Below are 26,057 nucleotides of genomic sequence, written 5' to 3'. Positions count from 1 at the left end.
GGGAACGTTTCCACGAAGGTAGCTACCGGCAGTGCTTTACCCTGTACACCTGGAGCACTCCACCACAACAACCCCATTGCATATGGCTATGCTCGTGTCATGGTGGAAGACATAGTCCAAGAGTTTGAGGACCTGGAGATTGACAAAGCTACACCCGAAGGGGAGAGAAGACTTGGAGATGTCAAGCGCCAGATCATTCTATGGAAAAAGAAGTACATAGTGTTTCCAGGCGAGGCGCCAAGGCTAACAAGTCCACCCCCCTCCGATGGTGGTGGTGGTGGTGGTGGTGGTGATGGCGGTGGTGGTGGTCGTGGTGGTTCACCTACACCTCCTTCACGCCATTCGACGCTGTCCCCCGATCCACAACCTCCGGCGGGTAAGCAGCCGCCGCCCCCCAATCCTCCTCCGGCGGGTACGACGCCCCCCAATCCTCCTCCGGCGGGTATGACGCCCCCCAATCCACCTCCGGCGAAGAAGCAGAAGCAGGCGGACAGCAAGGAAACCCGCTCCTGGACTATTAACCTGGACCCTTATGTACCTAAGACCACAAGGGTACCGGAGCCATCACTAAAGCCTCTCCTCCCAAGGCCTTGGGAACTTAGTGAAGCTGAAACCAAATTGGCCGCGTCTGCTCATTATGAGAAATGGAAGGCGGATACGAAGGCGAAAAAAGAGCCTGAGCCCAAGCAAGTATTCACTGAGAAGCAAAAGAAGTGGGCTAAGGATTTTTTGACGACACCGTCCCAAGCCGAGCTGAATATGCCTGACGACTATGGACATGAACTTCGTAGGCAAGCAAAAATATTGAAGGAGGAGAAAGAAGAAAGTAAAAAAAGCGGGAAACAAGTTGACCAGCTCGGGATGCAGAATAAACAATCGATCCCCCCGCTCATAGTGAAAGCCGGTCCGGAAGAGGACCCCGAGATCATAGCAGCTGCGGCAGCACTTGGATTGACTGTAGCGAGTGCCATGAAACAAGCGTCCGAGATGGGTTTGACTCTTCGTGCCTTCTTAGGCCTTGAGGATGCGCCAGTATGTGAGATAGCATTACAATATGTGCGGAATGGGCCTCTCGTCGAGCCTGCGCGGGAAAAGAGTCTACCACCACAAATGCGAAATCTGCTACGTTGGTACAAGCAATTCATAACATGGGCCGACAAAGAATATGTTTATGCGGATGTTACAGAGGAGCATCACACCAAACGGTACTCTGTACAAGTTCATATGAGTGAATTGTTCCAGCTGTTCAATCTGCGCGAGCTCGACAAATCTATGCTGAGTTGCTACGTTCTGTAAGTGATTTATTTCTACCTCATCTCGTTCTTCATTGCCTGCACTATATATATATATATATATATATATATATATATATATATATATATATATATATATTGTCCTAACTATATTGTTGCGTACGCTATTATGCAGATTGAAGATTTGGGAATGCAAAATAAGAAACATCCATGATGTTGGGTTCATTGACCCACATATCGTTAATGGACATGTGTTACAAAATCACCCCGAAGACGTGGAGAAAGACTTGTACACGTTTCTTAGAAAGCATCAACTCAAAAGTCATATTCTATTTCCTTACCATTTTGGGTGAGTGTTTCTCTTTTGTGCCCATTCTCTTTTGTTTACTCCATGCATGGTATGTCTAATCGATGAGTTATGCATGACTGTGCATGTAACGTGTCCGCAGGTTCCACTGGATTCTACTAAATATTGAACTTCACACCTCCAGAGTTCTAATCATGGACTCTATGGATTCGGATCCAAAGCGTTGGGCCGACATGAGAAAAATGCTGCAAAAGTAATTATTTTCAATCATTTGAGCTCTATATCGATCGGTCTCTTTCGTTCATTTCCTAATATCAAGTAACTAATAACTCCCTTGTTCATTTAATTTTCTTTGCCCTGTAGGGTTTGGAGACGGTTCTCAGAAGAAATTGTCGGTGAATTCAAACATGAGCTAGATTTTAGAAGGTTAGTTAATGTGGATAAGCAGCCACCGGGGACCAATCTATGTGGATACTATGTTTGTGAGAACATCCGGAGACACACCTCTGAGCGGAAGGCATCGTATAGCGTGCGGAAGGCGACGGATAACTTGCGGAGGAGGCTTAGTCCAGAAGCTCGCTTCCGACCAATTCAAGATGAATTAGCAGGATTTTTCATGAGGGAAGTCATCAATCCTAAAGGAGAACACTATACCGAGGACGAAGAAATTTATATGCATACCCGAGATTGAAACTTGTTCGAAGTTGTATATGGTCATCCATCCTAATTGTGTATGGAAACTTGTTCGAAGTTGTATATGGTCACCCGAGATTGAATATATATTATATATTCCTCTTGAATTCTTCTTGTTTGAAATTTCATATGCATGTATATAGTAGCGTAGAATATGTGTACTGAAACTTCATCAAAATTAAAATAAAACACAAAATAAAATATAATAGAAATAAAACACTACAAATTAAAAAGAAACCAGGTTTAGGGGGGCTAAAACCCTAAACCTTCGGAGGAGGCCTTTAGTCCCGGTTAGCCACGAGAACCGGGACTAAAGGTCCTTCGCCCCGACGGACTCCTGGCGCCCACGTGGCCGGGCCTTTAGTCGCGGTTCGTAAGAGGCGCGACTAAAGGGGGGGGGCCTTTAGTCGCGCATATTTAGTCCCGGTTGCACAGCCGGGATTAATGGCCTTTGCGAACCGGGACTAAAGGCCTATTCTCTACCAGTGTAGTAGGAAAAGGGGCTTTTACCCCGGTTCATAAGGGCCTTTAGTCCCGGTTCAGGAACCGGGACTAAAGGGTCGTTACTAATGCCCTAGCCCTTTAGTCCCGGTTCTTACACGAACCGGGACTAAAGGCCGTCCACGTGGCCGGTGCGGGGAGCCCAGGCAGGAGGGCCTTTGGTCCCGGTTGGTGCCACCAACCGGGACCAATAGGCATCCACGCATCAGCACCTGGCAGGAGCTGAGGTTTTTGTTTTTTTTAAAGGGGGGGTTTGGGGGTTTTGGGGGGTTAATTTAGGTTGTTATTAGGTAGCTATTAGAGAGAATTGTCCTCTCTTATATCTCCGTGCTTGGTTTACCAACGCTACGTACTGCTATGCCTAAACATGGCTTAGATTGAAGTGAAGGCAACATGTGGTGCATGTCGAAAGTAATACTAATCCGTACTTGATCAAGTTTGGATTGTACTACTTTCGACACGCACCACATGCATGTTGCCTTCACTTCAATCCAATCCATGTTCATTTCACCCGCTGATATATAATAACTCTTCATGCACGCATCATGCATCATCATATATAATAACAAGTCTTACTAATCATCATCATACAACTTCTACTCGTTATTAATAACAAGTCATACGATCGATCATCATCCTCACAGTCATCGAACCAACCCTACTTAATTGTTCTTAGCACATGATCATCAGTATTAGGTAGGACCGAAATACCCTCTTTAAGATAAAATAGCATAAAACAATATAGACCCTGACTCTCCATTATGGAGAATGGAGATCATCCTGTCTCCAATTCTTGCGCCTCGCTTCCTTTTGCTTCCAAGAAGCTCCTTGCGACTGTCCATACATTTTTTTCATTCTTTGATTTGCATGTCTCCACTTCTTTTAGAAATCCGGTATGGACAATTGAGATTCGTAGGATGACCTGGTTGTATATTCAAAACATCAAGCCTACCATTCTGATACATCAAATGAGGCACACAATCCTCTGGGATTATCTGTTGAAAAACATAGTAATAACTTCATAGTTAGCAATGATAATGCACTAGTTTTAGAACTATGCAAAATATGCACGGATGTCTTAATAGTAAGAAATCTTACTAGGGTATCTCCATAGTAGTTACCGTAGTTCACCACGTGCACTAGTGGCACGTATGGAGGACCATAATGATGAGGAGTTTGATTGTAGATATTGTAATTCTCAATATCAGTACAAAATCCGACCAGATGAGTTTTCTCCTTATAAGTTAACTCAGAGCCATCGGTGTAGTAGGTTCTGTCTACCATGTTCCGCACATTGTTTGAACAATCAAAATAAGCTGTCAATGAAAATAAGCTGTCAACTATTTTGAAATGAACAATATAAATTAGCTAATAACTATGTTTGAGAAACTCACATAGCGGTAGAATTGGAGGCGTATCAACAAGGACCCAAATGTCCATATTGTCTTGCTCGATGTCAGGATCACCAAGATCCATGGTGACAAGCATACCCTCATCAAAACCATACATCTTGCAAAATGCTTCCCAATTTTTGCAACCAAAATGGGTTACGCTCTCAGAATTATACAGCTTTACTTCAAAATCTATATCATGATGGGTCCTTAGGTGAATTTTCTTTGTTTCCATACTTTCATGGTCTTCAAAACCCATCCTCTCCAAGACGTAGTGTCTTGCATGGCATGGGATAAGCTAGCCGAATTGTAAAAGATGAAAAGTACACGTTGAAATAGTTGAAGTCGTGCTTAATTACGAAAAAATAACACTTGTCGTCGTTGCGTACCGTTTCAACATCGAATGTCTCCTCCAGCTTAATACTGAAGCGCCGATCTTCGTCCAGGTGAGGCCTGTCGCACTGACCTCGGTCGTCGTGGCACCAGTCGCACTCCCCCGGGAGACTTTCGTCGTCCGAGTACGACATTTCCTCTGTTCATATATAATTCAAATATTAAACATCTACAATTAAATATATGTACTAAAAAACCTAAGTTAGATCATTATTATTCATCACGGGTTGACTATCGGTTTGTCGAGTCTTTTCTTGAAAACTCTCAGCTCACGTGGTGTATACATTCGACCGTTGGTGATGGTCGCTCCTTCCTTTGTCCCCGTGTGCATTACACCAAAATGTCTAGCTAGCACACGGGAACAAAGGAGAAGCGACCCCCACGACAACAGTCGGGATTCTTCGTCCTCTCATATATATATATGGTGGAACTCTCCCTCACTGATTCCTCTCTGACATTTGCGACCGTCGGTGATGGTAGCTCCTCTTTTCGTTCTCGAGTGCATTACACCAAATTGTCTAGCACACGGGAACGAAGGAGAAGCTACCCCCACGACAACACAGTCGGGATTCTTCGTCCTCTCATATATGGTGGAGACTCGACAGACTTACAGTCAACCCGAAATATCGTTTAATTATCTTTCTAAAAGAGGATTTGGCTGGTCTCACCTCGATGTCGGAGGGGGCGGTGACGGGGACGACGGCGGGGATGATGGAGGGGCCGGGGGGGCTCCTAGATTTCTGCGAAAACAAAAACCCTATAAGCTATCAACTAATCATAGTGCTCTCCAATTTTAGCATTCAAAGTAGGATCGGAGTAGTTTTCCACTTTGAGCATTCAATAAGCAAAATCAAATCACAAAATAAAGTAGTATTCAAATTAGGATGCATTCAATTATAAGCAAAACTACATCATCTCCATGCGTCCGTACATCGCCGAATATTATCACTAATACACCTCGAATACTATCATACATATAGCATCGCTAGTACAGCTAGAACAGTAGCGCCCGACGGACATCGGCACGGGCGGTGGACACCCAAAGGGACGGAACCATCACAGGATCATAGCTCCAGTGAGATCCCTGAAGAACCTGCCAGGTACTGTCGAACCTGCCCTCCAACGCAACCATGTAGCGACGGACATGCTGGTCCTCCTCGCTGACACGGTGACGTACCTCCTCCGCGGTGTCCGGAAGCCTCGGCACCGTCACTGGCCCACGCGAGCGCCACCAAACAAGGATCGGGTCAACGACGCTGGTTCCTCACCAACCTACGCCCACCGGAAGGTAGCACCTCCCAAAACCAGCCCGGCGGAGCCCAGTCCCGGACATGGCCCCTCTGATCAAGCCGGCCTCCTCCGCCGAGTCGACGACGAGGATGCGGGATAGGCATCGTCGATGTCGATGCGGGAATAATTGCTTTAACTAAAAAAACAAACTAGTTCTATTAATTTCCTTACTATAAATAGAATAAAGTAGTACTTACTAAAAATAAACTAGCTAGTTTAACTAGTTCTATTATTTTTCTAACTAATTCTATTAAACACTTTCTAGGTAGTACTTACTAAAAGTTATCGGGGAGGGGGGGTACATATATCGACAACGACATACCCGATAAAAAATAAGAAGAGGAAGAAGACGCAAAAAAAGAGGAGAAGAAGAAAGGAATAGAGGAGGAGATCGAAGAAAAAAAAAGAAAAAAAAGAGGAGAAGAAGAAGGAATAGAGGAGAAGAAGAAAAAATAGAATAATATATTATTCTATTTCTTCTTCTTCTACTCTTTTTTTTTCTTCTTTTTCATCTTCTTATTTATTTCTCCTCTACTTCCTCTCCTCTTCTTCTCTTCTTCTCTTCTTCTTCTCCTTCTTATTTTCCTTTTTTCTCTCCTTCTTTTTCTTCTAAATATGAACATACATAAATGACTTTGATCATACACAATTTCTATGAACAAAAAAAATCATAAAAATTCAATGAACAAAATTACAACAGAAAAAATCATAAAAATTCTATGAAAAAATTGATATATTCTTTGCATATGAACATACAAACATTTGCATATTCAATAATAATATCACCAAAAAAATCTAAACTACACATCTAAATTACAACAACTAAATTATCTAATTAACTACACATCCAAATTAATACAACTAAATTACAAATCTAACTACACATCCAAATTAATACTACACATACAAATCTAATTACAACAACTAAATCTAACTACACATCCAAATTAATACTACACATACAAATCTAATTACATCCAAATTAATACTACACATACAAATCTAATTACAACAATCTAATTACAAATCTAACTACACATCCATTATAGGGAGGAGGAGGAGGGGATCGGGGCGGCGCTCACAGGGTGGCGGAGGGCGGCGGCGTGGGTGGCGGAGGGCGACGGCCGGCGACCGCGGCGGGCCGGGGGCGGAGGGCGGCGACGGTGACGTACGGGGCGACGGCTCGGGGGCGCGCGGCGGATGCCGATGGCGACGGCGGTGGGGGGCGGAGGACGACGGCGACGAGCGATGGCGTGGGCTCGGGGGCACGGGCGACGGCGACGACGACGGGGCAGCCTGGCGGCGTAGTCGTCGGGCGGGGGACACTGGCGATGGAAATCAGCAAATTTCCAAAGTGTTACTTATATAGCAAAGGCTTTGGTCCCGGTTGGTGGCACCAACCGGGACCAATCCCGGTTGGTGCCACCAACCGGGACTAAAGGCCTCTTTTCACCAGCGCAAAGGGCGGGAAGCAGAGGCCTTTGGTCCCGGTTGGTGGCACCAACCGGGACTAAAGGGGGGGCATTGGTCCCGGTTGGTGCCACCAACCGGGACCAAGGGCCTTGCGCTGACCGCGGACAAAAGTTTAGTCCCACCTCGCTAGTTGAGAGGGGCTCGGAGTGGTTTATAAGCTCCACTGCGGCTGCCCTCTCGAGCTCCTCTCAAATGCAGGCTTATGGGCCTAATGTCAAACTGTGTTGTCTGTTGGCCTATTGGGCCTTCTGCGGGACTGAATCCTGTCCCAGGTTGGGTTTCTAGTCGTATTCAGGCCATGGTGGCCCAATAGGTGGCAGTTTTTTAAATTTTTTGCATTATTTATTTTCTTTTGTTTTTTGCTTTATTTTTTAATTCTTTTTGCTTTTAGGTCAACAAAATTATAAACTGTCTGTTAGTGCCATTCGTTTTAGAAAACATATAAACTTTCTATTAGTGCCATTAGTTCTTTATGAAAATTCTTTTTGCTGTATTTAGTTTTTTTATTTTCTTTTTTGCTATATTTATTTTGTTTTATTTCTACTTACAACAAAAAACTTATTTATTTTATTTCTAATTACTTATTTATTTTACTTTATGATAATTCTTTCTGCTATTAAAGTTTCTATCAAAAAAAGTTCTTTATGAAAATTCTTTTTGCTTTTAATGATTAAAAATAAAAAAGAGGCGCAATGCGCGTTGATTTGCTTCAAGCCTTTCGGAATAGTGTAGACTGCACTGCACATAGCTCGATGCAGTCTACCTTATTCCTCAAGGCTTGAAGCTAAGCAACGTGAGCATTGCGCCTCTTCTTCATCGTCTCTGCACTCAGGGCTTATAAACCGCTCCTAGTGCCTCTCAGCTAGCGAGGTGGGACTAAAAAACTGCTTAGCTAGTAAGAAACTCTAGTACCGGTTCGTGCCACGAACAGGTACTAAAGGTGCTCGTGGGGCCACAGCCTCATTAGTACCGGTTCGTGGCACCAACAGGGACCAAAGGGTGGAATTGGTCCCGGTTCAAAATGCACCATTCAAAACCACATCATCATTTGTCAATCCTTTCTGACTTCATTTGTTATTTTTCATGCATTTACTAATTATTTTGAGTTATAAGACCCTAAAATTGAAAAGCATTTCAAATGAACTCTGAAAAGGTTGAAAGTTGGCATGATATCATCATTTCATCCACATAGCATGTGCAAGAAAGTTGAGAGGGTTACGGCAAAAACTGGATGCACTTCGTGTACAAAACGGACAATCTCTTTCAAAGTATCAGGATTTCATCCGGAAACTCGTCTGTTACAAAGGGATTTCATTTTTTAAAACTTATTTGAACTCCTGACTTTTTGTGTGTTCAAAATGCACCATTCAAAGCCACATCATCATTTGTCAATCCTTTCTGACTTCATTTGTTATTTTTCATGCATTTACTAATTATTTTGAGCTATAAGACCCTAAAATTGAAAGCATTTCAAATGAACTCTGAAAAGGTTGAAAGTTGGCATGATATCATCATTTCATCCACATAGCATGTGCAAGAAAGTTGAGAGGGTTACGGCAAAAACTGGATGCACTTCGTGTACAAAACGGACAATCTCTTTCAAAGTATCAGGATTTCATCTGGAAACTCGTCTGTTACAAAGGGATTTCATTTTTTAAAACTTATTTGAACTCCTGACTTTGTGTGTGTTCAAAATGCACCATTCAAAGCCACATCATCATTTTTCAATCCTTTCTGACTTCATTTGTTATTTTTCATGCATTTACTAATTATTTTGAGCTATAAGACCCTAAAATTGAAAAGCATTTCAAATGAACTCTGAAAAGGTTGAAAGTTGGCATGATATCATCATTTCATCCACATAGCATGTGCAAGAAAGTTGAGAGGGTTACGGCAAAAACTGGATGCACTTCGTGTACAAAACGGACAATCTCTTTCAAAGTATCAGGATTTCATCCGGAAACTCGTCTGTTACAAAGGGATTTCATTTTTTAAAACTTATTTGAACTCCTGACTTTTTGTGTGTTCAAAATGCACCATTCAAAGCCACATCATCATTTGTCAATCCTTTCTGACTTCATTTGTTATTTTTCATGCATTTACTAATTATTTTGAGCTATAAGACCCTAAAATTGAAAAGCATTTCAAATGAACTCTGAAAAGGTTGAAAGTTGGCATGATATCATCATTTCATCCACATAGCATGTGCAAGAAAGTTAAGAGGGTTACGGCATAAACTGGATGCACTTCGTGTACAAAACGGACAATCTCTTCCAGACGCATTTTATTTATATTTATTTTACTGCTGCTATTTTTATTTATTTTACTGCTGCTATTTTTACTTAATTTATTAAGGTTTATTTATTGTAGTTACTATAGTTTATTTTATTTTATTTTATTAAGGTTTATTTAGTTTTATTTATTTTATTAAGGTTTATTTATTTTATAAATATAAAAAATGAAAATAGATGCGCTTATAGAGAAAATTCAACCTAAATTCATAATAAATTTCTATGAAATTTACTGTGAATTTAGGTCAAATTCCCTGTATAAGGGCATCTATTTTCACTTTAAAAGGCAGAGAGGGACGGGTTTATAAACTGGTGTGAGCCCCCTTCGGTTGGCGAGGTGGGACTAAACACTGGCTGCAACTAGGACCAGCCCTTTAGTCCCGGTTTGTGGTATGAACCGGGACTAAAGGATGGTGGGCCAGGAGCGTGGCCCATTGGTCCCGGTTTGTACCACCAACCGGGACCAAAGGGTCCATACGAACCGGGACCAATGCCCACGAGGCCCCGGACGGCCCCCTGGGCTCACGAACCGGGACCAATGCTCACATTAGTCCCGGTTCGTGACTGAACCGGGGCTAATGTGAAAACTGCCCTGTGACCTTTGCCCCGTTTTCTACTAGTGCAAAGGCATGCATTCATCTACATGCAAGCCTGCTACCTGGCTTGAATAAGTTATCTCTTTTTTTACTTGTCCCAATGTTCAACAATCTCTCTGGCCTTGTAAACCAAGAAAAGTGCGTACATATATATTATCGACATATTGGTACGCTCTATCAAAGTCATACACAATACAACCATCAACCATGGTCTCATTTTGGATCTAGTAAAAATGGTTTTTGTCATGATGAAACAATCTTTGAAGTATACCAAACACTACAAAAGGAGTTGGTTCTAGTTATTATTATCGGCCCATCGATCCAGGCTGGTAATTATGCTGTTGTCTAGAAAGCTGGTGCCATATATCTGGATTCTTTTTTTTTCGAAAAGGCTGTGGTTGTGTATAAAGTTTTGTTTTGTTCAAATGCTGATGGGGTGCTGTATTTTGGAATTTATGAAATCATGCATCCTTTGAAGTGCAATGTGTTTCAAACTATGTATGATGTAATTTTTGAACATATGTATGATGATTAGAGCATCCTCTGATTGTGCTTTTTTAATTCATCCAGAAGAGCAAACTGTTATGGTGTGAGTTGTCCCCATAGCAGAGTTAGTGTTTGGCAAAATATGCTCATCTTGCTGGACCAGTTGCAGAGTGAGCTCGGATGGGCCCAGGTGTATATCAGAATCTGGAAAATCATGCTTCCTTTGGAGGGCATGAATGAATGAGTTTCAAATTGTCGTGGTGTTTGCTTTCTTAATCCAAACAGAAATACAACATGATGTAATTTTTGGGAGGGGCGTTTTGGCTCCCGAGAGCATTTCCACCCGGATAAACAGTACCGAAAAAAGTGGTCAAATGTTTTCAAAAAAATCTAATTTTTTTGTGGATGTTCGTGTTAGTGTCTCAAGCATGCTTGAAAATTTCCGTGCAAACGGAGCAGTAGTGTTTCGCCGGTGAAGAATACAAATTTGGGGTGACATTTTGGGGTAACATTTTGTGTTCAACCCCGCAAAAAAAACATTTTGTGTTCAAATTTGTTTTTTTATTTGCACAGGCCAAAATGTTTAACCTTTTGCCTAAAACTTTGCAGGTAGCATTTGGATATGACTATAAATGCATAAAAAATTTGTTAGGATTTTTTTGAAATTTTTCAAAAATTATTTTTCCTGTGTAGGAAAACATGCTCTCGATAGCCAAATTGAATTTCCGGCAATTTTCGATCATTTAGCTTGACATGTGTCGGTTGGTCTGGTTGTGCTTTCTGAATTCAACCGGAAGAGCCAACTGTCATGGAGTTTGGTCAAATAATTTAACCTTTCTTGAGTGGCCTTTCCTATAGTAGAGGTTGTGTTTGGATAGAATAAGTATCTCGCTTGGGTTCCCCCAACGGCAGAGCCGGGCGGTGGTGAGTGAGTTTGGGCGAGCCCAGGCGGATGCAATCTTGTCGGTGCGGTTCCCCTCTCCGGTGAGCATGTTTGGCCCTCCAGGACGAACGCACAAAAAAAGAGTTGCTAGCCATGCGCCATGATGTGAGTGAGAAAATATTCATGATTTTCAAAGAACTTTCATGTACCATTAAGTTTTTCTATAGAAACCATCTATATTTCTTCCCCAGCATAACAAAGCAAATCAGTGTTTGTCGGTACCGAGACAGCTGGGTTCATGGACCCAACTACCCACGAGCCACGTTCGCTCCCTGGTTAAAACTCAAGAAGACAGAAGAATTACTCATCACAGGTTTTCCACCTCTAAACCAGTGATGGTATGCAGATATTCGTCAATAGTTACATCAACAACTTCTTCAAGGAGCCTAGGCTCATAGTTTCCATCCAAGCCCACCAAAGGTAGAAAAAGCAAGAAAGAACCATCTGGCAACAAGCCCGGATGGCCAAGACCCAAGAACGACTACGCCCAGCAACGACCGACCCCAGCTGGCCCGCACTCAGTAAGCGTGGACAGCAAGCTATCGTCCCCCATGCGTGGCGCGCCTGTTCTATGCACATAGAGCTTTTACGCCACAGGATGGGAGGTCAGGCGTGCCAATAGAGGGACAAGACGTGAGGGATGAATCATCCCCCACACTCCAGCGCATGGTGCATATAACTATACATGGATGTGCCGCGCACCACACAAGTAACACAACGGGCGGTGGTGACAAGACATGTGTTCAATCTGGGAGCCAAGAAGGCGCAGACACTTCACCAAACATTTAATGCACATACCTACTTGGTCAGACCTAGGTAACTTCCTTAGTAGCGAAGCTATTGTGGTACCCCTTGAGCTATAAAAGAAGGACCTAGCTACTAAAGGAAGGGGGGAAAGGAAGGGAAAGAAAAAGAGAGGGAAAAAAGGTTGGACACTTGGTAGAACACAAGTACGAGCACAATACTTTTCCCTTTCCCGGGAAGGACTTGGAGCTCTCTATCCACTAAAGAAAACGACAAATGTTTAACTAGGTGGTTTTGCCGAAAGTAGACTTTGTTTGTGAAAAGTGTTTTGTATGCTTGACAAATTTCATCACGAAATGACATTCGTGGAAATCATGGCAAGAAAAACAAAATCAGTACTCCAAAATGCTTTCAATAATAGTATTTTTGGAGCATCAATTTTTTTGTCACAACTTCCACTAATGTATTTATATGATAACTTTTTGCAAGCACCCAAAACATTTGTCAAAGTTAGCACAAATAAATCATAATTTTTTGAATTTTTAACTATTTTGTCGATTTTATTGTTCATCAATGAGCATTTGAACTCGGGTGCATATACTCCACGGTTTGCTTGCTTCATAGTGTGTAGTTGGCATTTCAACATCAGGCCCTTCTCTTTCTCTATGTGGATCGTTTGCTATAATTTGCACTAGATGGTTATGATACATGCATATCCTGCTCTACTACTTTACGACCAAGAAACAAAAACACTCACATCATGGCAATTCAAGATAGATGTGAACATAAAAGGTGGAACTTCTGACGGACTGCTTATCCACTTGGGTTAGGGGGTGTTTGGTTGCAAGGGACTAGACTTTTTTTAGTCCCAGGGACTAAAAAAAAATACCCTTCAGTAGAATCTTTTTCTAGTCCCTTAAGAAAAAGTCCCTCCTGTTTGATTACATAGGGACTAAAAGGAACTTTTTCTAGTCTAGTCCCTGTAACCAAACAGGGCCTTAATAAAAAAATGGCAAGGAATGGAAGTCTTTGACCAATGCCCTCTCCGTGCGATGGAGCCGGAGGATACGTTTCATGCTTTTTGCAGATGTCCTAGGGCGGCGGCGCTTTGGCAAGTGATGGCGGATCCCTGCTGCTACGACATTCCATCAGACGGGCATGGAGTGGCTCGCCCAAACTCTTTGTGACCTTCCTGAAACCGAGAGGATGGAGCTCATGATGACTCTTTGGCGCTGCTTGAACGTATGCAATGAGATGACGCATCATAAGCAGCTGCCTCCGGTCGAAGCGTCAAAGAGGTTCCTTCTCAGCTACGTTGATTCACTCGTGGGCGTCCAAAACAATCCGAGTGCAGACCCGGCGAAAGACAAACAAGTGGTTGATGCGGTGGCGCCGAGCAAAGCCTGTACCGCATGCTCAGGTTGCGGACGAGACGCGATCACGATGGACTCGTCCGGCGGATGGGTGGACCAAACTCAACGTCGATGGGTCGTTCTGCGCTTCCACCGGAATGGCCGGCGCCGGAATGATTCTGCGAGACAGTTCGGGTAGGATCATCTTCTCATCATGTAGAGAACCGAGGGCATGTGCAGAACCTTTAGAAGCCGAACTTCTATCCTGCACGGAGGGTTGGAACCTTGCTTTGCAGTGATGAACAAAACTCCCTTTCATCCGCCAAAAAAAAAAGTGGAATTTCATCAGAATTCCATAAATTGACAGCGGAAATAAGGTGCCAATACAGCAGCACATCTACAGTTAGAAACTCCTTTTCACCAGAATTTCATCAGAGCAAATCTGGTTCACCCTTCCAGCTAGAAATAGAATTAATTCATCATTCAGTCAGACAAACATCTACAGTTGCTCGCTTTTGTCAGTGTGTGAAAAGACACAGCACAGTGACCGTAACATGGGAGATGTAATTTGTCCGAATGCGAATATATTCAACAAATTAAGATGCCGACACAGCTGATGCTTTCTCATTGAGCACAGCACACATACTTCATTCAAGTCCAATTCACCATGCAAGTACGAACTGTTTCTTACTACCACAAGTAAATTGCAGGATTTTTTGTCCCATCAGAACAAGATTGAAAATACAACAGCAGTTTCGGCATGCCTGTAGCCAGTTCGAATTCCAAACAGAATTTCCCCCCTACTTATCCTAAGCTGCTATTCTACATCTATCTCACACAGTACAAAACAACAGTTTACATCATCTACAACAGGGATCACCATCAACAGACATGCCTTACAGTTTGGGTACAGACTCACCTTACAGTTTCTTCAATACTACAACAAACAAGCCACGGGTGTGTGGCATCCTAAATCTGATCCATGTCTCATGCGGCCGCACATCTCTTCCACCCACCAAACATCGAGCTGATCGTCCCTCCGCCTTGCTGACGCGCAAACCGCGTCACGACCTTCCGCACGGAGGCGTCCCACGCCCTGGCCATCGCCTCGATCGACTGGGGTTCCAGGAGAGCGTCGAGGGCGTGCCGGAACACCACATCCGCCAAGGCAGAGATGGCGCTGGAATTCTTCCTGCGCGTGGGCGAAGAAGCTATTGTCAAGCAGCTGGGGCGGATTTGGACATATCTGACGATCAGCAGTACGAAGTAGAAAAGCATGGTCAGGCTCAACTCACCTTGGCACCTCATCTCCTTCGTCATTTCTGAGCACCGGAGAGCTCCTGGGATAATCTGCTGGGACGAATAGCTTAACCGGCAAGACAAGACACTGCATCAATTAGTCAGAGAAACAGTCAGTGCATTGGAGCGTAACATGTAGCAAGTGTCTGAACTCTGAAATCCAAAGTACCGCTTCAGATGTGGCAAAGACAGATTTAAAGGTCGGCGAAAGCGACACGGCACTGTAGGACAGTTTGATTGTTGTCCCGCCATCACAGCGGGGGATCCCATCCATACCACAGTAATCAGATATGCTGAGCACTGTATCGATCAGTGTGCTGTTGATAGATTTGATTTCTTCCAACAGAGCCTCATTACTAGCATTCTGTCCAGTGACAAGAATTGTCGAAAGTACATATGTTAGACTGTTGCAAAGTGACGACAAAGAGAAAATCAAGTGCGTGCTCCAATAGATATGAGAACAGATAGCACTGGATTTTTCGGAAACTTAAGAAACTAATGATCAATTGTCTTACCTGTATTTTCTGCCTCTTAAAGTTTACCTCACTGCTTGATCCAGAGTCTGAGGCCCCACACTCAAATGACATGCAACTGCCATCCATGCTTCCCAGCGGTAGTGATTGAGATCGCGACCCTGTATGATTGAAAACTCGCTTCATTTTGTTCACAGTATTACATCCACCCTGCTGCTGCAGGGAGTTGCAATCCAACATTGTGCCGATTTTCCCATGTGGTACAATGTCGCTCATGCTGAGGAAAGACCGAATTGAATTAATAGAGCTGTGTAGCGCTCCAGGCGATGAAGATCTTATCTGAGGTTACATACAAAATAAGCACAGAACTGTCAGTATAATTAATTGCAACAATTCATGAACTGTGACTGAGCTCAGCCATGTGGTACACTTACCGCATCCATTAGCCGGTCAATGGGCCTCTTAGTCACCGGTGTTCCGTCTCCACCTCGCGCCTGAACCTCTCCATGACCAGCTGCTATGTCTGCCTGAAGTGGTGAGGCTGGTACTATCGGTTCAGTACGAGTGACTTGGTTAGAACCATTTGCTTTTGGTGGCGGTGCTGCTGCTGCATTGTCATCCATCAAGAAGGCAGTTATGCTGTCAACGTCCATTGAGATTATGGGCACTGGAGCACAGGGTGACGCTGGTGCTACCACTGGATTTGCAAGTGGTGAGGGCCTCAAGGACTCGAGCATACTGGAAGACCAAGACTGCAATGAAGACTGCAATGATCCTGGTGAAGAGAAAGAAGCACTTTCTATTCCTTGCAAGTAGTTATCATTGCTCTGTTGATGAGGTGTTGTTGTTCTAGCCATAGTTGTTTGCCTCGGCTGCAAAATCCTTGCATCTGCAGGTTGCTTTTGCTCTCTACTGCAAATGAAAAAGGATAAACACATTAAATAAAGGGAGTAAGAGTAAGCAGAATTGCTAATGACGTTGGTTACCATACAATGTTAAACAAAAAGTGAGTACTGTTTGAGCTATTAAGGATGACATGCTTTGTTGACAGTTCCAACTAGCTATACAATATATCTTAGAATTCTATTTTGATATTTCAAAACAAATATCTCCAGATTTGTCCAAGCTATTGCTTTTACCTACCTTGTACCACCAGTGATTGGGGATGCATTGCCAGTAAGATTGATGGCTTTACGCTGCTCATCACAATTCTGCAACTGATATCCTGTATTCATCTTTGCATGGCAAGTTTTATTCCTCTCCAGAAGAGCCAGGAAATGATGTATGAGTTTTTCGTACTTGGGGAGGTCCACCTTCAAACCATCGTGCACATCACTCTTCTGCAACGACATTAAATTCAGTATCCTTCTGATTGATTTCTTGAAATCTGCTTTGCGTATGTATAGATTAGCTTTTGCTTCAGGTAGTGATGAGAATTGTTCCTGTATGGAGATTGAACCAAGGGTTTAAGTCACAGAGATGCGCAAAACCATCAATGAATGAAGAATCATCTCTAGCAAAAGGACAAGTGACCTCTGTTAGTGTTGGAAGAACGACTCTACGATCCAGTTCCAAAAACTGAGGAAAATAAGCATCTTTCCAAGACTTGATCTGCAATGAAATATTGCAGCAATACAATTAGGCCGAGCTGTACAAATTTAACAAAACAACCATCGACAACTCATCAACATGATTTAGTCATTCAACTAGGATGGCTTCTGCATTAAACTACAAGGTCAGGTAAACACAACATCCCATTACATGTACAAGAACCTTAATTAAATTGGGTTTACTCAAGCAACTGTGCATAACTACCACATATTAGGAATATATTTATAGAAATAATACACATATACAAAATAGAGGATTCTCTCACCTTACAAAATATTTCCTCGAGATCATATTCTCTAGTACTTCCCATCATAGCTGAAATATCAGACACAGTGACTTGTGAAAAACAAACCAATCAAAGGAAAACAATGATTTGAGTTTTATGGCATTCACATTTTTTTGTTAAATAAAGCAGCTTAAGTACCTGGAATCTGAGATTGCTGAGCACCTGGAATCTGTTGTACAGGTGGAGTCATGGGCTCAGATACCTTGAATGGTGGATGTAAGAAACCTGTTTGCCTAGCATCCTCCTGATTATTCCGTATTCTAAGCTGACCAGGCTGCATCTTGGAGACATCAGCTTGTTGTGCTCCAAGCATTTGGTACCTTTGTGTGCCCATCTCTTGTTGGTTGGCTCTCAAAATTTCATTCAACCTTGTAATCTGCGGCTGTCGCACTCCAATAGCACTATCATTTTGGCCAAGTGGGTGATTGTGCTGAGAATTTGGCCGAATAACTGGCTTTGACCCACTTGCTAGGCTGTAGCCAACAAAATTTGTAGCCTGCGGTTGCCTGGCCATGTACTGGCTCTCACTCTGACTGGCTCCTGACTGCATCGGCCATGCACCAGACTGGACACCCGGCCCTGCTCTAGTGATTCCCATGGGTTGAAAGTTTGGATAATGATCCTGACCATGATGCTTTTTCTCAACCTCAATCTGCATGTTTGACGTGCAAGGGTGAAGCATGTTCTGGTTTGGCACTAGGCCTGAAGTTTGAGGTGCCATAGACTGAGAAGTTGGCCTTCGACTAGCCACCATCACTGCCTCTGGCATTACAGAAGAACTGCCTCCATGTAAAGCCTGTGCTTCAATAGCCTGTTGCAATTGGCTTTGTAACTGCGCTCGTCGTTGTAGCTCGTCAGTTTTATTTCTCAACATAGTGACCACCTTGTCAGATATTTTTTTCACGTACTCTACCTGGACAAATGGAAAATTAAATTAAATCATGACAGCATGACACAGAATCAAATTAAAAATGTGAGCGAACTAAAAAAACATCTCATGCATAATTGCAGCTTTGTAACATTGCTTCCTCGCATTGTCTAATTAACTAGCAGAAACATATAATTGGACAGCATGCCACATAATGGATCAAATTTAAAACGTGAGCAAGTAAAGAAAACATCTAATGCTTCCTTGCGGTTTCCAATTAAACAGAAAGGAGAGATCCGTGGGCAATAGCACCCAGGACATATTTTTATAGAAGGAGCTCACCCGGGTGAGGCGCCAGAGATCCGCTCCCGACGGGAGTCGAACCCTGGGCACGCCACTGCAACCCTTGCCACTAGGCTACTGCCTAGTACTCTCCGTTGCCCAATTAACTAGTAGAAACACATGAAACGGCTGTCCGACTGGTGCAAGGAAGCACGAGCGGATAAACGCACCTTACTGTTTGTCCCCCTGAAGGCATCCTCCTCCAATCTGGCAATAAGTGTTTGGGCCTCCAGGGAATTGGGGGAATACTTGGGCTGAAAATATGTGGCCAATTTGGTAGGTCTGAAAAAATTTAGAAGGAAATGGGGTTAGGAAACATCCAAGCCTGATGTGGTATTATAATATAACAATCTGATAACATGAGCTCAACTCGTATGCAACTTAGCAGAACAATTTAAAATTCCTGAATTACTCAAATTGTTCTCACAATTAACCATATGAATACTAGCAAACCCGCCAAATGGCAGCGTAGAACAGTTTCCATGGTCTGCATAACCAAACTAGTCTCATTATACTCCAAAAAAAACAAATAACGAAAAGATTCGTTAAACCGCTGAGACACATGGTGAAATGAAGCAATAAGATAAATGTATTTGACTGGAGCCCTAACCAACTAAACAGCATTATTACCAAAAACATCATGTAACGGAAACCCTCCTGCCTCCAGATGAAACCCAAACTGAGGTCCAGACCTGCTGACGAACCCGGTGGCCACCCTAGGCACCCGGCTGATTCGCCAAACACCCTAAGCCCTCGACCAATCAGTTGGATAATCGGCCAAGAAAGGCCTACAGATAATTGACCAAGAGGGCGAAACCCTAAGCCCTCGACCAATCCGTTCGACCCATTCGATCAAACCACCCAGACCCGGACGGAGACCAAGAATCCCCCGGAAATTCGAGCTACCAAATCATCATAAGCATGCCAAAATATTTGTCAGACAGTTTAGGCACATCGTGAAATGTAACAATAACAACAGTGTATTCAGCTGGAGGCCTAACCAACACATCAAGTAACGGAAACCCTCCAGATCAGAACCAGTACTACCAACGAACCAATCTACCTAGCCTCGTACAGAACCCATCTAGTCGATTCATCGAGCAACGAAAGCAGACGCAAGCAGGGATTGTCGAGAAACGGCTGCAGAAGTGCAGATAATCAGCCGAGAGAGGGAAACCCTAAGCCCTCGATGCGACCAATCCGTTCGATCCCACTCGATCCGACTACCCAGATCCGGACGGAGACCAGGCGCACGACCACCCAGATCCGACCCCCGCGAAATTCGAGCTACCAGACACACGATCGGGGCGGGATCAGGTCGAGGGCAGACGCGGCGCGGACTGAGGAGAAGGGGGAGGAGAGAGGAGCGGCGGCTGCTCACAGGTAGATACGGCGCATCCTGGCTCGGAAGTCGGGCGTCTCCGCCTCGATCCAGTGGCGGCCACCGCCACCGCCTCCGCCGCCCGTGGCCGCCATCGGAATCGCTCGCCGCCGCGGCGGCGGTGTCGTGCCAGGGAAGAGAAGATGGGGAGCGTGTGAGATTTGTCTGCCGACGCAGTCGCTTTCTCACCGCATCGAACCGAGAGAGTATTTATACGCGATTGGTTTGGGGGGTCTTGCTATTAGATCAGGTCACCGCTAGGGGTGAGCCACCGGAGAAGGAAAAAATCTCACCGTAGAAGCCATTGGCCCACCATCTAGCTAGTGAAAGAATTGCCTCGTTATATATCCTATAAAAGGGGTGGGGGATGCAGGGGATCGCCAGAATTCTTCTCCGTCGCGTCGGGGCTTAGAGGGATGGCCGGGGCGGTGGCCAGCAACAGTGCTAGGTGGAGGTTGAGGGGACGACAGGGCGGCGACCGCGGGGGGAGGCAGGTGGATGGGGCGGGGTAGGCCGGCAACTGCAGAGGCGGGGATGATCGGCTCATGGGAAGAAGAAAGCAGTTGGGAGGTGGAAGACGACGCGTAAGCCGTTTGATGAAGATCCGGCGGCAAAAAAAGAAGGGGCTGACGCGGGAAATAATTTCAGGTACCTGACTTTTAGTCGGTCCCTTGGTTTTCAACGAGTTCCATAATTTGGACTTCCAAAGTTCCAATCACACACATTTTCTTTATTTTTGGGCCTGGTTCGATTCTTGACACTTTACTTGAAACTTGAGTTCCGAGTCGGGGCGAGTTCTGATGTAAATCGACCATAAATCCACAACGCGGGAAAATCGAGTTTTGAAATTGGGCAACGTGATGGATCACATCTTTCGGCCTCTTTGCGCCCGTTCGATGTTAGCCACATGGGGTCAACCCTCTTGCCTCGTATGACCACTTCATCTCTCACGTGTGTTATGTTACATTTTCGAGAAAACCCCTGATATTATGGGGAAAACGAATTTGGGATAACCTACGGTAAACTTTAGGATTAGTTTTGTAGGGTTATTCGTATATCTTTTTCTGGTCAATTTGGCACTATGTGTGTTATGTTGATTTCTTTTTCATGCGGCACACCCTATAATTTGCGAGTGGCTCCGCCACAACACCATTTGAAGGAAGGAATTATGAAGACCCCCATTTGTTGAATCCATGGAAAATCGAGCAACCTAGCACATGCAAGGATCCAACATGTTGAATAAAAAAGTGACTATCCAATTGCAAAAGCAGGTCGAATGAGGAAGGCCTATCGGTCAAAAAGATTAGGATTCAGCAAGTTCGTCTCTCGGAAATGAGTTCTTTCCGATTGGAAAGAAAATATCATGGTCACTGTGCATGGCACTAGTTCACTGATTAAATCTTTAGGCACTTACAGAGGCATGTTTGAAGAAACCTCGGCCTACATACTGGTAAGTGAGGGGAGATTTTGAGAAAGTTGAACATGGCAACATCGCACTATATACCCCCCCCCCCCCCCCCCCCCCCCCCCGGCCCCAATACAATGATCTGTTAAGTGAATCCAACTTTTTTGAAGATTTCTCGGAAACTCGGGAGGTGAAAAGGAAAACAAAGTGACACAAATTGCTTTACATAGCAGAACATGTGGATCATGGATACACGCAACGAGGGCCCCTGGTTGTTTAGTCTCAACATAAGTCATGTGTCTTGTCAAAATAAAAATCATCTCCAGTTTAGTAACACAATCCGACGAGCCCCACTTCGGACTCATTCCCCATAGTCCATGTGTTTCTTCCAACCTCGATGCGCTTGGAGGGCTTCGGTGTTTTGAGGCTGAGTTTTTGAAAACCTTTTCTCTCCCGTTAGGGTTTCCCCCGCCGCCGCCGCGGCCCTCCCCCGCTCCCGCCGCCCCCGGGCGCCGGCGGGCGCGCCCCGGCTCCCCCTCCCCCTCCCCTCCTCCCCCGTACCCCCCGCGTCGCCTCCCCGAGCGAGGCGACCCGGGGCTCCCCTTCCCTCCCCTCCCAGCAGCCCCCCTCCTCTAATCCCCTCCCGCCGCCGCCGGTGTAGGCCTCCGGGCCTGGCTCGCGTGATGCCGGCGGCGGCGGCCCCGTTCTTTTCCTCCCCGCGCGGCGTTGTGGCTCGGGCGATGGCGCCGGCGGCGGTGCACCCAGGCCGGCGTCGGATCCGGTGGCGGCTCGTCTTCGCAGGCGGCGCAGCTCCGGGTGGCGAGGTGGCGGTGGCGTGGCTGCTTGGCTGCGGGGCGGCGCGATGGCTGGCGGCGGAGCCCTTCCGGCCCAGATCTGGGCCCTTTTGGGCCCCATCTGGGTCTGGGTGGGCCTGGCGTGTGCTTTTCGGCGTCATCTCCGGCAGACGGAGGTGTGGCTTGGGCTGGGGGTGGCGGAGACGGTGGCGCGTGTACTGCAGCGCAGCGACGGGAGCTTCACGAGCCCGCTTCGGGCTCGGCCGGGCAGGGGTGCCTGGTTTGCTCCTGAGCTACGTCCGGTCGGTCACCGCCGAGGGTGGTGGAGGTTGTCCCCTCCCACGTGGCCGCTGACCCTGCTGCTCCTCGTTTTCGGTTGGTTTCGATCCCGCCGGTCTCGCTTCGCTTGTCACGGTGAGACGGCGTTGGTGACTGCGAGTCCGTGGTGGCGCATATTGGTGGACGGCAAGTATGGTGGAGCGCGATGGATCGTCTGGGGTTGTGGTTGGTTGGAGGTTGGGAGAAATCCTTGTCGGCTTGTTCGGCACCGACGCGGTGACGCCCGTGGGCGCCGCCGTGCCTTCCTGAAGGGCGTCGGATATCCCCCTTCCCTCCCACGGCCCTTCGCGTACCGGGGGAAACCCTAGGCCATGTCCGGTAGCAGCGTCGTTGTCGTCGCGTTCCTTCTTGAAGGTGTTGCTTGGTATGCGGCGTTTCGTGGTGCTAGGAGCGTGGTGGAATTCTCCGGCGGGCGCAGTGGTTGCGAGTCATCTTCATTTTCGTTGATCCGTCGTTGTTGGCATTTTTTTCCTTTTGTTTTTCTCTTTCTTTTCTTTTGGGCGTGCTTGTGCTGCTTCCGCCCCAGCACCTATCGTTGGTTGTATCGATGTTGTTGCTTTGTAATACAAAGCGGGGGGAAACCCTTTTTCGGTAAAACCTTTTCTCTCATATAAATCCACAACGCGGGAAAAACCGAGTTTTGAAATGGGGAGGTGATATGCGTCGGGCGAGGCGATGGATAACATCGATCGGCCTCTTTGCGTACGATTGATGCGAACCACCCAGCGTCAACCCTCTTGCCTCGAATGACCACTTCATCTCTCACTGTGATGTATGTGATGTTCAAATTTTGAGAAACCCCCCGATATCATGGGGGAAATGATTTTGGGAGAACCCACAAAAAACTTGGGTTTCTTTTAATGGGGTTATTTGTATTGCTTTTATGGTCAATTTTTGTGTTATGCCGATTGTTTTTCCAGGTGGCTCACCATATAATTTGTGATTGGCTCTACCAATTTCAATACCATTTGAAAGAATTGTGAAGACCCTCATTTGTTGAATTCCACGAAAAGTTGAGCAAATTAGCAGATACAAGGATCCAACATGCTGAATAAGAAAATGACTAGCCAATTGCAAAAATAGATTGAATGAGTCGTAAATTCAATGTTGAATAAACAACAATGAAGACCTATCGGTCAAAAACAACATCATTCAGCTCCTTCTTGACAAGAAGGCGCTTAGTCAAGTCAGTTTCTAAAAAATGAGTTGTTTTCGATTTGGAAATGCAAATCATAGTCACGGTGTAGGCATTGGTTGGCTAATAATTTTTTAGCCACTTACAAAGGCATGTTTGAAGAAGCCCCGGCTCCGAACCAGTAGGGGGGGGGGGGTCCCACCACCACACACACACACACATAATGATATGTTAAGCGAAACCCAGGAGGTCAAAGGGAAAACAGAGCGACACAAATTGCTCATGTAGCGGAATGTGCGGCTTATGCCATGTGGGTCATGGAGACATGCAACGAGGCCCCTTAGTTGTGTTAGTCTGGTGTGACATAAGTCATGCTTCTCGCCAAAACAAAGACAGAATAACTACAATATCCAATTTAGTAGCACCATCCGACGAGCTCTGGTTTTTACTCATTCCCCATAGTATAGGTGTTTCGGACAGGCTTGATGCGCTTGGTGGGCTTCATTATTGAGCTGTGCTCAAGGTCCATGGTGGAAGAAAAAATTCCAAAAAATGATGCGATGAGAAGTAGTCTAGGAGCCCCCTGAGAAGGAGCAGGTGGGAGCACTAAATGTAGGAGCGTCGGAGTAGGTGCCGAGGTGGGGCGAAAAAAGCATGGTTGCGTTGGACATGGTGAGGAGGCGACTTTTCCTCTTGCGCGCGATGGAGCGGGTGATTTCTGTGTACGACCAATCGACCTATATATATTGTTTTCCATAGATCTTTTCACATAAATGCTAATCTTCTATATCTAAATAGCTAGGCTCCACTAACTATTTCTCTCAACATGCAAGCATGCCACATCTCACACAACAGCATGAGAAAAGGCCCACCCACACTTCCATATGTGTCTCAACATGCAAGCATGCCACTTCATCATGACATTCATGGAAAAACACTCATCTCAACATGCAAGCATACATGGGAATTTTCACTATATAGTAATCAAACATAATAGACTATATGTATTTTTAGTTTTAGCTTTATATATTATCATTTCAAATATTCATGTTTCATACAACGAATCACATTGAAATATGTTGCAAAATATTCCCGCAACAACGTGCGGGGTATCATCTAGTGTAATACATGTGAGAGGAAAATAGATGGATTTTATTTCGAAAATGCATAGGAGCTCTCAGCTGCTAAACAACCTGTAAAAATAAAAGATCCAAAATTTCGGGTATCAAACCTGGTCATTCATTCTACTCACGTATGAAGTTTCGTGAAGAAATGGCTCCACGGTATTCTTGGCGAAGAAAATACAGTCCGACCAACGATTCATTCAAACAGTTTTTATTATTGTAAACAAACATTTTTCTTTTTGCTGAGAATACTACGGATGTCAGTTCTTCATGAAACTTCACAGGGTGTAGAATGGTCGGCCAGGCTCATTTGATACTCCAAATTTTTAGGATTTTTTTTTATTTTTCCTACTTTTTGGGGGATTTTACTATTCATACAGGATGCGTAGCACCCCCCGAGCTCCTAATCCGTGGCCCTTCTATGCGCTAACTCTATATAGCATGTAGTAGGAACTTGTTGAAATGTTTGCGTTCATGGAAGCAATATGGCGTGTGCCACATCCTGCCTTGTGCCGCTGCGAATGTCACGTCGTTCCTGCATTTCAAAGCAAGCAAGTCGTTGTAGTATAGTGGTAAGTATTCCCGCCTGTCACGCGGGTGACCCGGGTTCGATCCCCGGCAACGGCGCATTTTTCATTTTTTGGCCCACTTAGATCGGGCCCATTTTGCATCCGATGGGGCGGGTATCCTGGGCCGAAATCATAGGAGCTTTGTATAAAACATTTGATTTCGGTGGAGAACGATGAGGAAATAAATAGATTTCACATGGAAAAATGTTTTATTCGGTAGACACAACACACAGGGGTTACATATATTTGCTGACTCTGTAAATGCACTTTTGAGAAATTGTAAGCTTATTCGATATCAAAATGTTTTATTCGGTAGACACAACACACAGCAAAATGTTTTATTCGATATCACCATACACAAGATGCATGCGCCCATAGAGCATGCTTTCTCCTGCTTATTCAACTGTACTTTTCTAGAGTAAGCTTATTCAACCACTAGTGGCACGGCGGGACGAGGCATTTTGCTGGTAGGTGCACTTCCGGTGTCTTCGCCTCGTGGAAGAACGGCCGGGGAGCTGCATGTGCAAAACTGTCAAAGGATAAACCAATTAATTGAACAGCTCCATACGTACAAAAAAAGAACAAAATAAAACACATATGTAGTATTTCAAGAAATAATCAAATATACATGAAAACAAATTAGAACTCCTACCTCGGCCAGCGCCATGGATGGTGTAGCTGCTACTCATGATCACCACACATATGAGAAGCATGGCTT

General features: G+C 44.9%; 1 protein-coding gene and 1 non-coding gene across 3 annotated transcripts; one reads left to right on the top strand and one right to left on the bottom strand.

Moving 5' to 3' along the window:
- Positions 1-14,374: 14,374 nt before the first annotated feature.
- Positions 14,375-20,156, bottom strand: LOC109751214 (uncharacterized). 2 transcript variants are annotated; one of them, XM_020310103.4, is made up of 11 exons: positions 19,974-20,156; positions 18,763-18,874; positions 17,521-18,295; positions 17,362-17,411; positions 17,019-17,096; positions 16,629-16,927; positions 15,920-16,397; positions 15,528-15,824; positions 15,182-15,376; positions 15,009-15,100; positions 14,375-14,905 (listed from the first exon to the last, which is right to left on the bottom strand). In XM_020310103.4, exons 1-11 carry the CDS (start codon positions 20,066-20,068, stop codon positions 14,701-14,703), a joined length of 2,676 nt encoding a protein of 891 aa, XP_020165692.1. In that variant the 5' UTR covers positions 20,069-20,156; the 3' UTR covers positions 14,375-14,700. The 2 variants fall into 2 exon arrangements, with proteins under 2 accessions (XP_020165692.1, XP_040257215.1); XM_040401281.3 differs by having other exon boundaries at positions 15,920-16,394.
- Positions 20,157-25,325: 5,169 nt separating this feature from the next.
- Positions 25,326-25,397, top strand: TRNAD-GUC (transfer RNA aspartic acid (anticodon GUC)). Its single transcript has one exon. It is a non-coding gene; the product is annotated as a tRNA-Asp (tRNA).
- Positions 25,398-26,057: the final 660 nt, after the last annotated feature.

The sequence above is a fragment of the Aegilops tauschii genome, chromosome 2, assembly GCF_002575655.3.
Source record: "Aegilops tauschii subsp. strangulata cultivar AL8/78 chromosome 2, Aet v6.0, whole genome shotgun sequence".
In the NCBI taxonomy this organism is placed as follows: Eukaryota; Viridiplantae; Streptophyta; class Magnoliopsida; order Poales; family Poaceae; genus Aegilops; species Aegilops tauschii.
The sequence above is the reverse complement of the archived record's forward strand: the minus strand, read 5'-3'. Positions and strand labels throughout refer to the sequence as shown.